The sequence below is a fragment of the Haplochromis burtoni genome, unplaced genomic scaffold (assembly GCF_018398535.1).
Source record: "Haplochromis burtoni strain Fernald_Lab_line unplaced genomic scaffold, NCSU_Asbu1 Contig_81, whole genome shotgun sequence".
Lineage (NCBI taxonomy): Eukaryota > Metazoa > Chordata > Actinopteri > Cichliformes > Cichlidae > Haplochromis > Haplochromis burtoni.
In genome coordinates, this window is record NW_024582442.1 from 2,158,381 (window position 1) to 2,171,798 (window position 13,418).

Consider the following 13,418-nt stretch of genomic DNA (forward strand, 5'->3'; position numbering starts at 1 on the left):
GAGCAAGGGAAAGGGAGGCCTTGCGAGGGGTAGCATGGTACATGGACTGTGTATCTAATGACACACGGACATAAACACTGTCGTCGTGTAAATTTGTCACACAGCTCGAGAGGTACGGTGACTTTGGCATGCGCAGACCTCAGTGAACTTATTAAAAGTTTAATATTTCTCTTGTGATTAGACAAACATCTGCAGGCATTTCACAGAAGGACATGAAGTTAATCATTACAAAAACAAAGTGAAGAGATGTCGTTCTGCCAATTTTAAACTACTCTAATTCCACAGAGCGAACTTTCTGATAGTTTTACTTTTGGGTTGATAAACTGTTCTGGCATGAGACCAACCAGGACCTTGAAAGTCAGGAGGTGCTTTTAGTTGTTTTTCTGTCTGTCTTCTAGACAGTCCGCCACATTTGTTCCAGACTGAAATAAACAACAACCATTAGATGGATTATCAGAAACCTTTGTGCAGACATTCACTAGAAGATGGATCCCAGAGCTTTCCTCTAGATATAACAATAACTAATAGCACTTTGTAAACAGTTACAAAGGGCATCACAGGTTGAATAAACCCAAACATTAAAGATGCAATGATGTGCATGGCCACTTGCACCATTAATCAAGTTTCCCCTTATTAGGCAAACACGCAGGCCATTTCAGCTTTAACTTGGTTTTTTGTGCAATCAACCATCCAAGCTGTTGTTTAACTGGGTGTTCACACGAGTTTTCCCAGTCAGGGATGCATTTTTCTGACACTGCAGGAATCCCCGACCAGCATGTTCAAATGTGTATGTGTGTTATTAACAGATTTTACTGTAGTTTAATTCTACTGATAGCTTTTCTTCTGAACTGCCAGCACCTGAAGAGCTGCTTAGCTGAACTGGTTTGTTCTATAACAGGAAGTTATCAATCATTACATATTTCAGCACTATGACAGTTTGGTGCAGTACATTACTTCCTCTTATGGATTTCCAAGGAACCAAGAATCTTGAAATTCTTGTAAAAAGTCCTCATTTTGTTTTGTTTTGTGTTTTTTAAAAAACCTCTCTATCATTTTACTTGCAGTACCTGTTTTCACAGATGCGTCATTTATCTGTTATTGCTTCTTCCATATTATACTTGTGAGTAACTCAAGCCTTCTCTGTTTCTGTTTGTGTTACATCAGGACCTGAAGTGTTTTCCAGCTACAGCAGCAGTACCATGTCTGAGGCGGTGGTGCCTGATGCTATGGTGTCCCCAGCAGTGGGTGGACTGTATGGGGAGAAGGCTGGCGGCCCCATGTTGGACTTCAGCTATGTGGGTATCGATGCCATTCTGGAGCAGATGAGGAGGAAAGCCATGAAGCAGGGTTTTGAGCTCAACATTATGGTTGTGGGTAAGCAGAGCCTGTTTACACTCACTAAAATACCCAGATTTGGTTCGCACAGTAGTTGTCGGTCACATAGCATTGCAGTGATCAAATCTTTGGCTGCTTATGCACTCACACATTGAAAGAAATGCATGTGAAGCATTAGAAGTAATTCCAGGAGTTGCCTTTGAGTAAGACTTTTGAGCTGGTGCTTCACTGTGGATAACTACTGCTAGCAAATGTTCAGGTTGAAATAATATTTCCCATCTTTACTCAAAAGTGTGGCCTTCTGTGTTAATATACAGAAATGACTGAAAGGACACCACTTTTACTGCACGTGGTTTTGTGGTTGCATTGATTGTTGTATACACTTAAATCTCACAATAACCTCAGTTATGTATAACTAGAGCTGAGACTGAGTCATGATGCTTTTCTCTCTAATCAAGTTTAAATAGAAGCCTGAAGCTTTTTTCTTTTATTTTGTTTTTTTTAATTGGGCATACTCATCACTGTGATCAGACACCTTTAAAATAGGAGCTAATTACACACCTCAGGATCAAACAGGCCACCATCGAGCCCACCCAATCTCACTGCTTTACGTCTCCTGCATGTCGCCTCCACACATGGTCTGTCTCATCCTCAAATAAAAAAAATGTGCTTGAAAGCAGCCCCAGGCCTGAGTGGGTAAACACAACTAAACAAAACTGGTTTCCATGGTTTTTTGGGTGTCTTTTTTTTTTTTTTAAATATCAAGGTGAAATTATTTAACTGTATCACAATGTAGGAACAATTGATGGTTTTTAAGAACTGGATAATTGGTTTGGCATCTTTATAACTGATGGTTTTTACCTGCATAGAGGACTTTATGCTCCCCTCCAAAAATTGTAGCAAAAGTGAAACGAAAATCAACAAAAAAAAACGCATTTTCACTGGATTTTCATTATTTTAATTCTCATCTGTTAAACAAATGGAGTGATAATGGACTGATTATAAAACATAAGACTCAGTCATGCTTAGGCCCAGGTGCAGTAGCTACAATCTAACAGTTTAAAACTAACAGAGCAGGTGGATTTACTTCCTTGTCTATAAAGGAAGAGGACACCCGGGGGGAAACCCCTGCATCCAAACAGGATAGCAAGACGATAGAAAGAGAAGAACAAATTTTTTGGTAAGATAATGAATTGTGATAACTTTGAGTGTCATTTTTAAAAAAATTCCTTCCAGCTTGTTTGCTTTTTCTTGTGAAAATGTTTGCTGCCAGACACAATTTAACAGTTTAAAAAGCATCTGTAGGACTTTGACCTCATACAGAAAGCACTTGTGGGATTTTGGCACCACCTCACTGTTTTGTGATGGTTGTTAGCGGTAGGATGATGGATGCAGACACTTTGGAGAAAGCAGCTGTTGGAGCGAGTTTGGACACGGCTCACAGTGGCATTAGTACTGCCAAAGCACTGTAGCAGATAAAATGCTAATTTCCACGTGGACTTTTGAGTCCTTTAACTTCCAGCTGTTGAGCTTCATATTTGTTCTGTGAATCCGTGTTTGCGTGGAGTGTGTGCTGCTGTGCATGCGAGTGCATATCCATAAATCAAAGTTCTGAATGTTGACTTAACCTGAGGTTGAACTTTGAATGGTCATTTCCCAGTGGGCCCCTCCAAACAGCTCTTCATTAACCCGTGGTGATGTTAGCATGAGGTCCAAGGGTCACAGGGGGTCTCATCCATATAGACAGACAGCTGATAAATTAAGTCTGTTTCAATTTGCCCGGATGGGGGAGCATTTTATCCTCTTACTGTAGCAAAACAAGAGCATCTGTGTTGTTATCTGATCAGAAAGTGTCTTGAACTGGTAGTTATAAGATTAAAGAAGGAGTTACATTTGTGTATTTCTGGGTGTGGCTGTTGCAGTCATGCTATTTCCCCTGCTGTTATTTTGAGTGGCTCATAAGTGCCATATGTCGTATTAGCATTTTAGGGCTATTAAAAAAAAGCTTTAGTGTTTCATATGCTGCTGCCTCCACAGGATACCAAAGTAAAACTAACCTCCATCCAAAACAGCACCACCATTCACAGTTAATTTACTAGTGAACACTCCCTTTGCTCATTTTATTTTATTTTTTTCAGTTCAGTCTCTGCTTGTCATCTAGCCCCAGCCTTTCCTGTGCCATTTTTCCCAGAGGTTGATGTTGCGGTTGTGGTGGCCCACAATGTCATTAAGCTGCTTCCCAAGAAGAATTCCCGCAGTCAAACATACTCCAAATAAACAGTCATGGATTTCAGCTTTAGACGCTAGATCTCGTTCTGCCAGGAAACTCTCCACCTGCTGCAGGTTCTGGTTACAAATCAGCCAAACTCATCGAGGCTGCAGAGCAAAACGGGGACTACTATGACAAGCTGCAATTACAACGGAGGGACTGGATCTCATCCCACATCCACGGGATGAGACTTGTTGAGAGAGGCAGCTGAGAGAAAAGAGCTGGAGAAATTAGACAGGGGAAACGCCCAAACTCTTGTGCACATGCAATCGTTGGAGACTTGTATAGCAGATGACAAAAGACAACCATAGGCATAGCAGTTGTGGCTGTTGCTTGTCCTGTCCTGCTGTTGGCTCATTGCAGCTGCCCCTTTTTCTCATCACTTACTGCATATGAAGTAAACTGGTGTGCTTTGTTGGCAGTGTTTGAGCAGACAGGTGTCACAGCTTCTGAAATTGTTGGAGTGAAGCAGGGTCATTTTATAGAATCTTGTTTGGGTTTATTATGGCACCATTGTGTAAACCGTTGGCTCCCCACTGTGTAAGCAGTCACTGTCGAAGTGTTTTTTTTCTCATTGCCTGTCATTTTTTTGTTTGTTTTTTGCTTATAGGACAAAGCGGCCTGGGAAAGTCTACTCTGATGAACACGCTGTTCAAGTCTAAAGTCAGCCGTAAGTCTGTGCTGGCTACAGCCCAGGAGAAGATTCCCAAAACAGTGGAAATCAAGTCCATCAGTCACGGTACAACTCACGACAACTGGCTTATGCCCATCTGCATTCTCACTGCTTGTCTGTGTTACAGCAGTTTGCTGCTGTGCTGGCTCTCAGTGTTCTTATGTGCTTTTGTTTGCAGACATCGAGGAGAAGGGTGTAAGAATGAAGCTGACAGTCATTGACACACCAGGCTTTGGAGACCAGATCAACAATGAGAACTGGTAGGCTACAACTTAACATTGCTGCAACAACCATATAAGCATTATAAGAGTTCATAATGACAAGAGTTTCTAACCAGATGTCCTCCCCTTTATTCTTGCTTTTCCTGCTTTCTTACTTTACCTGATCTCTATCATTGTCCTTCCTCCTCTTCTTTGTCTGCCTGAGCCCCTCCTCTTCCTCATTTTACTGATCTGTCCCTTCTCTTCCTTTTCCACCCCCTTACCCTTCTTTCCCCTCCCTCTTCTCTCCTTCTCCCTCTTCAATTATCTTTCTCCACCATGGCATAGCTGGCAGCCCATCATGAAGTTCATTAATGATCAGTACGAGGCGTACCTGCAGGAGGAAATCAATATCAACAGGAAGAAAAGGATCCCAGACTCCAGAGTCCACTGCTGCATATACTTCATCCCCCCAACTGGACATTGGTAATGACACACCACAGTCGTAGTTTTAAATCTCAAAAAGACACATCTAAAAAAACATCAGTGCTGATTCCTGTCACACAAGCTGTTCTTTATGCTCTGTAGTTTTCTTGTAAACAGACATTGTGTTTTCTAAAAGTCTGACTTGGTGACAATACGAAACAATTACATCAACTGGAATTTAAATAACTGCTGTTGTTACAGACAGCAACGCTGTGCTTTGCCTGTGCATGTCAGCATATATTGGTATAGGCAGTCTTTGTTTGTTCTTAACTTTTTAAATGTGAAGCAGATCTCTCTGCCTTGTTACCCCCTCTTATTGAACACACACAAGGAGTCTCTATCCGGCCCACACACTCTGGAGACATGGGCTGCTCTCGCCAGGCCCCGAAGCAGCTCAGTATCCTAAGTTTTTCCCTGGACCTCTCACAGGCCCACACATCTGGCTCTCATCGAACCGTCCGGTTTACTCTCCCTCTCAGCGCTCTCTTGGTTCAGACCTGCACCGATCGGAGCTCAGGGGGTCTGGGTATACTAGCAGAAGGAATTAGGCGTTCGGTGAACACATGATAATTCACCATGCAGCTCATAGTTTCTTTTATATTCCTTTTTTTTTTTTCCATTGGTGTAACTCGAGTCGAGTGCAGCGACTGGTCTTGGGAAAATGTTGAAGCAGCTGTGGACTGTCATCCCCTTTGGAGCACGCACACAAAGACACAACTGATAACAGAGCAAATGCTGCACCTCTATTAATTTTTGTCTCATGGCATGTCTTTACTCAGGCAGGGGCCTGGTGTGAATGCCCCCCCCCATCTCCAGCAAGCAGCGTTTCATGTTGATCCAACACTGCAGATGTCACATGGCCCGGCCAGCAGCTGCTCCAGGCTTGCCTTAAAAAGCCTAATGGGGGAGAGGCAGGAAGGACGCAAGAGACAGAGACTCTGTGTGTGTCTGGGTGCATGCAATCAATTCTGCACTTTTGTCTTTCTCAGCGTGCGCTTTCTCGAGTGCACAAGCCTTGTTGTTGACAACGAGCAGCCTGTGTGAAAGAGTCGTTAGCCAGGCCAGAATCCGCTGCTCTAACCACATGCAGATGCTTTCTCAAACTGCGGGAAAGGCCTTAGCTGCTTCCCCTAACTATATCAAGCAGCTGTTCACACACTCTGTGTAATGATGGGTGCATGATAAGAAGTTGGAACTGTAAATGTTCCTCCATCTGGGACGTTTCTTAGGAACATCTGCCCTCTGGTGCGAGAGCTTTGCGTTACAATTTCCTGTGCTTTTGTTCTTAAATCTAATGTCTTCCTCCCGGTTCTCTCATGTTGTCTCCTCAGTCTTCGGCCTCTTGATGTCGAATTCATGAGACGTCTGAGTAAAGTGGTCAACATCGTCCCAGTCATCGCCAAGGCAGATACACTCACGCTGGAGGAGAGAGACTTCTTCAAAAAGAAGGTAACATCTATTAGATTTTAGTGGCATTGCAACTTCTCTGAAGTATCCCTATATTATTTTACCCTTTTGCTCTCTGCTTGCCTTTACTTTTTTTAAACAGCTGACCCCTTTATGAGGTTTTTATTGGCTTTGTTTTCAAGGATCTCAGGATTTCCCTTTCCCTCATTAACACACTCTGTGTGCGCACAGGTTTAGGCGTACATCCTGTGAGGGTTTTGCGTTTTGTTTGTTGCAGTTAGCGACTAAGCCCAAACTTTTGGCATAGATTAGCGTTAATGCAACCTTAATCTGCATCCTGTGCATATTTAGGTACAATTGTTTGATCTCTCAGAAGGATACATCAAGAACAGCCGCCTAATTAGTCCAGAGATTAAGAGACTTGTGGTGTGTGTGTGTGTGTGTGTGTGTGTGTGTGTGTGTTTTTGAACATGCTCTAACCAGATCAGGGAAGAGCTGCGAGCCAATGGGATTGACGTATACCCACAGAAGGAATTTGATGAGGACGCAGAGGACCGAATGATCAATGAAAAGATCAGGGTAAGGGCAGCAGCATCACCAAGCAGGACTTTGGGCTCTATCTGAAATCCATTCTGTAAGGATTTCTAACTCTAATAGCCGTTTACTTTTAACCTTTTGAACAGGAGATGATCCCATTTGCTGTGGTGGGAAGTGATCAGGAGTACCAGGTCAACGGCAGGAGGTTGCTGGGGAGGAAGACCAAGTGGGGAACCATTGAAGGTACAACTCTCGTTTGTATTTATATTAATGATGCACTTTTAGCAAAAAAGAAAAGGGGGAAAAAAAGATGGGAGGGTTTCTGGGAGTCAGCTGGTCACAGAGTGTCAACAATGCTCCATTCAGCTCTCCAGACAGCAGTCGTGTGCCATGTAGCTGACTCAGGCCTCCACCAGACAGTCGCTATGAAGAGGCCTGATTGTTTACTTGGTGTCCCAACCTCTCTCATTCCCATACAAAGAGTATGTCTGCTGAATCCTCACATTGGATATGCACTGAGCAGAGAAAATGTGTAAGTTTAGTCACTTTTAACTCATTCACTGCCAGCCATTGGCAGTGAATGAGTTAAACCCATTGACTCATTCACTGCCATTGACGGCTATAGACGTCAATGGCAGTGAATGAGTTAATTCCAGTTTCCTCCAGCAGCTGAAGGAAACTGGTCATCATTAGTGTCATACGACTTTATGGTCACATTGTTTTTGACTGCAGGATCGGACTTTCAATATTTAATTATGTTAGCCACTCCAGACAGGAGGCCCCACCCCTTTATCAAGTGTCTCATAAGGAAGTTTAATTTCCTGCAGAGTGTGCCTGTGCTGACACACACAGGCACACATCACTGGGAAATTCTGATGCAGTTAATCTCCTCAGAAAATACTCAAAGTGGATGAAAGCTGCAGCAGGTGAGGGCAAGATGGCCTGCTGCATGGAGCAATCACACTAGGATCACTGACTCCACCTGCTGGACTCTTAAAGAATCTCAGCACCAGCTATTCATGAAGCTTCTGCAGCCTGTTAGCACCTGTTTTAACTCCCCTTTGATTATTTCTAACTCAAAGCTTCTCTCTCTGCAGTTGAGAACATAGCCCACTGTGAGTTTGCCTATTTACGGGATCTCCTCATCAGGTGAGTGCATGTTGTCTACTAGTCTGCAAGTCCACAGGTTTATGCCAGATGAGGATCTGGCACAGATTCATCATAAATAAAGGGATTTTTGTAATTTTAGACACAGAGAGGGAGACTGAATCTGCATGTGGTTGATCAGTCTCATGAATCACATGTGCCACATGTATGTAGTAGCAATAGGAATGAATATGTAAGTGTTTTTAATAGAGCTGCCAGTGTTAATGCGTTAACATGGATTTATCCATTATCCTGCAATTAGCCCATCTGGAGCGCAGAATGACGCAAAATCCCTGAAATGTCTCTGTCAACGCAATTCGGGCAGTTTGTCCAAAGTTTGTCCATTCTGCGCTCCTGATTGGTTAATGGCGTAAAAAAAATTTTAATCGCAGTGATCATGATGATGCGTTAATATTGACAAGAGGCGTCCTTCTTCAGTGAATCCACCTGTTTTATAGTGATCACAGTCCCAGTGCAGTAAAAGCAGAAACGCAAATTTGCAGAGAGAAAAACTGATATGAGACATGTTTACAGGCACAAAGTGCAAAAAAACCATGAGCTGTTGTCTGTAAAGACAGCTGGAGTGATTCAAGTCAGACACACACAACAGTTAAAGACACGTTTTGAGCGGTTTCTGTCTGACACTGCAAGTGTGCTGGTAGTTTACAGCTGGATCAAGGTGGATTCAAAACCGTTTGAGGTTATTGTAAGGCAAAATAAAGGACACAAAGGAGCAGGAGGATGTTTCCAGTCAGCATGTTAAAGTAAATGTAGTTTTTATTTTCAAACTCGAGATAAAGTGACCATAGTTTCCTGTTGTGTGCTCGAACATTGCAGTTCTTAGGATGAGTGAAACGTAGAGAATTGGTTTCACTGTCTCTATATGCCATGTAGAAATGGTCTGTAGTTGTATTTTTTGGTGTTTTAGGTAGTGTGTTTGTGTTCAAGAATGAGACTGCTTCAGTTTGTTAATATAAATTTTGACCAGCTCATCATCTGAAACTGCAAATCCAGATTCAGTTTATATAGAACAGAATAAAATCGCCCTTTAATACATCGAGAAAGACCATTGGAAACTTCAGTTTTTCAAGTTTTTGAGATCCTCGTTCATTTAAACAACTTCTCAGTGTGTGGACGAGCCTCTTTAAAAATCCATATATACAAAGGTGTGTGATTTTTACAGCAGTAATTATATGTGTCCACACTTTGTACCCTAAATTTTAAGGTGGTTGAGTAGAAAATGTAAAAACTGCGATGGTTTGAGATGGACGGACACTTCTGTGATGCCACCGTGTGTGTGTTTTTATTTGTAGGACCCACATGCAGAACATTAAGGACATCACCAGCAGCATCCACTATGAAATGTATCGCGTGAGGCGCCTCAATGAGAATAACACGATGGTGGCTCATGCCAACGGTATCCCAGAACATCATCTCACCGCCCACGAGATGTAGACGCCGCCTGCCGCCATCACAGCGTAACTCGTTTGTTCTGAGACTCTGATGTTCAGCAACAGTCCTTCAACTTCACTCCAACCCACTCCACTCCAAACCTCCTCCCCCACCTCACAGGGTGCGAAAAACTCAAACGCCTGCCAGAGGGACTTCATTATCGGTGACTTTTGGTGGCTGAATGGACGGTTTATGTCAGTTTATTGCTTCATGAATAAATCCCCTCAGTATCGCTGACCGAGAGAGGGATTTTTACCTGCTTACAGTTAATAGTTGTGGTGCCAAAATTTCAGCTTCCACCAAACCGAACGAACTGACACTGAAGTGCCTTAAAACGTAACATATTAAACTCGTCCACTTTTCTTTTTGCAGATTTTGGTGTTTTGTTTTTAGCAGCGCCTGTAGGAATGTGGGCCACAGTTTTGTTTTTTCCTCTAAGCACACACTTATAGCGACGTGTGAAAAGTGATGATACTTGCACTTGATCACTGCATAAAGCATGTTGGAGAAGGGCCAGGCAGCGCTTTGCCAACATGTAACACACAGTAATGTAAAGTGTGAGCAGTGCAGCTTCACTCAGCTCTCTCCCCCTTAGTTAACCCCTCCCCCCCCCACTCCCAAAAAAGGGTTATCAGAGAGCACCTCATACGCTTGACTTAACTTTTCTGTCGCAGCTCGTGTTTCTCTTTAAAAGTTGTTTTTAATTCCCACTTATAAATGTCATTGTTTATGAATAGAAATATCTTGAGTGATTTAAGATAAAGTATTTATGCACGATATAAAATGTGAACGCCGTCAGTTGTAGTCCATATATTCAGATTAGTAACACACACACTTCCCCTGCTTTGGGCCCGTCATGGCGCCTTATTTATTGGAGGGTTTTTGTGCTTTTTCATAGCATGTTGGCCAAAACTGGAAAGAGCACGGTTGTTGGTGCCAGGCTGACTACATTTAGACGTTTTCCAGTCCCCTTAAATTCTTTTTTTTTTTCTTTTTTTTAATCTAGTCTTCCACTGACCAGCCCACTTTGTTTTTCCTCCCATCATGTACCGAGGATCTTTCTTTCATCCACATATTACTTCCTAAGCTCTCACTGTCATGCTCTGTCCTGTATATTCGTCTGTGTTCTGATACATTTTTGTACTTGTATTATTGATAACAAATTTTCTTTTGTCTTATTTGAAAGAAATAAAGATTGAAGTTGTAAATATTGTTTTTTTTTTTCTTATATTTTTACAATGCCTAGAAGAAGTCCAGTCAGCGAAAGAACTCACTCCTTAACGTTTAAATGTATACACTGATGACATTTTAGATAATTTTCTCCCACAATGGCTTTTCCATAGCATTTAATTGCAGGTGTAATTCACTTACTGGAGCACTTTAATTGCCGTGTCATTAAACGTCTTCTTGATTAGCCCCTGAAATCAATATGGCTGCCTACTAGGTCAGTGCAAAGCTGATTAGTGCTAATTACTTGAACGCATGAGTGCATCTTTTCTTCCCCGGCACGACATTGGAGAAGGCGAGACCTTCGGGATCAGTGAGGGTATGTGCAGACGTCAGCGCCCTGAGGTATTGAAGCAGCAAGAGAATGTAAACGCGGCAAACAGACTCGTGTCAAGTAAAATATTTACTTTGATTCCTTTTGAAGGACTTGACGCCAGTGGAATCGGCCCAGAGGGAACTTCAGTGACTCTCAGGTCTAAACTGAAGCTTCATTTGCAGCTCATCAGCTGTGACAGCTTGGAATATGCCTGTGTCGTCAGTTGATGAACCTAGACCTTCGGTCCCATGGAAGACACTATTTCCTTAGTTAAAGCCAAGAGGTGACTTTTTTTTTGGCCAGCCGCTGTGGTTCAAAGACAGATGGGTGCTGATCTAAGAGTGCTGGGTGAAGGCTCCAGGAAGAAGTAGTGCAGTGGCCACAGAGAGGCTATAAGAAAAATGTGAAGAGCTCAAGCAAAATACAGACAATCTGTTTAAGTTAACAGACTTATCAATACTATAACTCTTGTTATAATATCAGATCCCCAGCCATCAGATGTGGCTGGGGATCTGATGGATTTTAATTCAGTATTTGATTGAACAACAGGTCTTTGGTGGTCTTCAGTATGCTGAGAGCAAGTAGAGAATAAATGTAATAACAGATTTAACACGTTTTGTTTTGGTTTTTTGTTGTAAATGTCCAGTTTTAGGATCACATATTGATGCTTATAGAACAATGAAAAAGTTTGCAGCCAACAGGGGGGAAAAAATCAAGGAATCTAAACACAGCACAAAAAATAAGGAAATTTGTGTCTTTGTTCTAACAATGCTTCCTGGCAATAAATCTTACACTCTGGGAAAGCCTGTTTATTTCCCCGTAAGTGTTGCCACATTTATAAGGAAAATGCATTTGTGGGTTACACCCATGGAAAAATCTGCCAAATCTTCTCTTGCCAAACAGCTTATTCTGCTACTAACTCTTGTTTGGTGTAGTTTATTGCATGTGAGGATCGAAGTCTGACAAAACAAGACATCTTGGAAATTTAACAAGTTATTCAGTTAACAAAGAGATGCCTCAGTAACATGTGGAAGAACCATACATGCCCACAGCAGCCTCCTACCTCTGCCTCATGCTGGTCAGCAGCTTGGTCATACACTGCTGTGGGATGGCTTCTTCAACCAGGATGGCATGAACGGTACAGTCCTAGACTGTGGAGATTTGAAGCCTTTAATGATAACTCGTTCTTCCAGTAAGGAAGTTGCAGCATCTCTCCATCACACTGCCTACACCAAAAACTGTTACCTATCTGTGCACAGTTGGCAATCTTCACACTTAAACTCCATGATCCAACTGCAGCAGAATCTGGACTTACTGCTGAGCATAACGTTCCTCCACATGTTCACGTTCCAGTGTACATGTTGCCGACACCAGTGCAAACGGGCCTGACGGTGAAGAGCAGTCGTGGCAGGCCTGTGAGGCCAGAGATTGTCTAGACTAGATGATTGTCGGCACCTGAAGCTCAGAACAACACTCAGTCGCAGAAGCTGTTTTCCGCCACAAATGCATTTTCCTTGCAAATGAGGCACCATTCAAGAGGAAATAAAGAGGCTTTCCAGAGGTATGAGATTTATTCCCAAGAAGCATCATTACAACAAAAGAATAACTGATCAAACACAGTTTTTATTTCTTACTCACCCTCAGCAGGGAAACAAAGACTTTAGATTGTAGTAAAAAGCTTTAGACCCTCCTTGCACCCACAGAGGTCTGAGAGGTTACTGTAATCTGATTACTTTTTCAGGTAACGAGTAAAGTAAGGGATTACTATTGCAAAAGCGGTAATTAGATTACCGTTACTTTCCCGTAGGAACGCTGCGTTACTGCGTTACTAAAACCGTGATTTTTTTTGCGAGAATGTCTCATGACAGTGACGTAAGCGAGTGCGACGTTCGTGACAACAGCTGTGTGCAGATCAACAATGGATCACATATCGAGTGCGGGAGAGAGTATGAGCGTGCAGCGTTTAAAGCGTGGAAGTACTGACCTTACTTTGAGTTTGATTCCATAAAAAGTGACAAAAACATTAGTGTCCGTTGTGCGTGGGAAGAAAACTTCTTTTTACAGCGAAAAAAACCCCTAAACTTCCAAGCAAGCACCGAGTGCGCACGACGTAATGGGAAATCACAGAGAAACTCGCGGATTCTTCAACTGACCGCGGCACACCTGCACCAGGGTAAACCTCCGCCTACCGCAGTCCTGCTTTACAGGTGAAAATAGAGCAACAGGACCGCTGAGTCTTTGACTTTATTTATTTTCTGCTGTGTTTTACTTGCATCTATTTGAAAGAGTGAGTGTAAACACAAAAAATATTTTATTTTATGTGCTGGAATGTGCAGAAAATAGGTTTAAATGTTAAACTAATTTATTCAA

The 13,418-nt window shown here is 42.5% G+C and overlaps 1 protein-coding gene across 8 annotated transcripts in view; it reads left to right on the forward strand.

Annotated features, from left to right (window-relative positions):
- LOC102306177 (septin-9) overlaps nt 1–10,713 on the forward strand; it is an 88,042-nt gene extending 77,329 nt beyond the window's left edge. For all 8 annotated transcript variants that reach the window (XM_005925490.2, XM_005925493.3, XM_005925491.3 and 5 more), the window contains 9 exons: nt 1,165–1,374; nt 4,215–4,343; nt 4,456–4,537; nt 4,826–4,963; nt 6,295–6,412; nt 6,854–6,949; nt 7,054–7,150; nt 8,005–8,056; nt 9,367–10,713. In XM_005925490.2, coding sequence (XP_005925552.1) covers nt 1,165–1,374; nt 4,215–4,343; nt 4,456–4,537; nt 4,826–4,963; nt 6,295–6,412; nt 6,854–6,949; nt 7,054–7,150; nt 8,005–8,056; nt 9,367–9,508 — 1,064 coding nt within the window. In that variant the 3' untranslated portion in view covers nt 9,509–10,713. The remainder of the gene's footprint in view (nt 1–1,164; nt 1,375–4,214; nt 4,344–4,455; nt 4,538–4,825; nt 4,964–6,294; nt 6,413–6,853; nt 6,950–7,053; nt 7,151–8,004; nt 8,057–9,366) is intronic.
- The last annotated feature ends 2,705 nt before the right edge of the window (nt 10,714–13,418 follow it).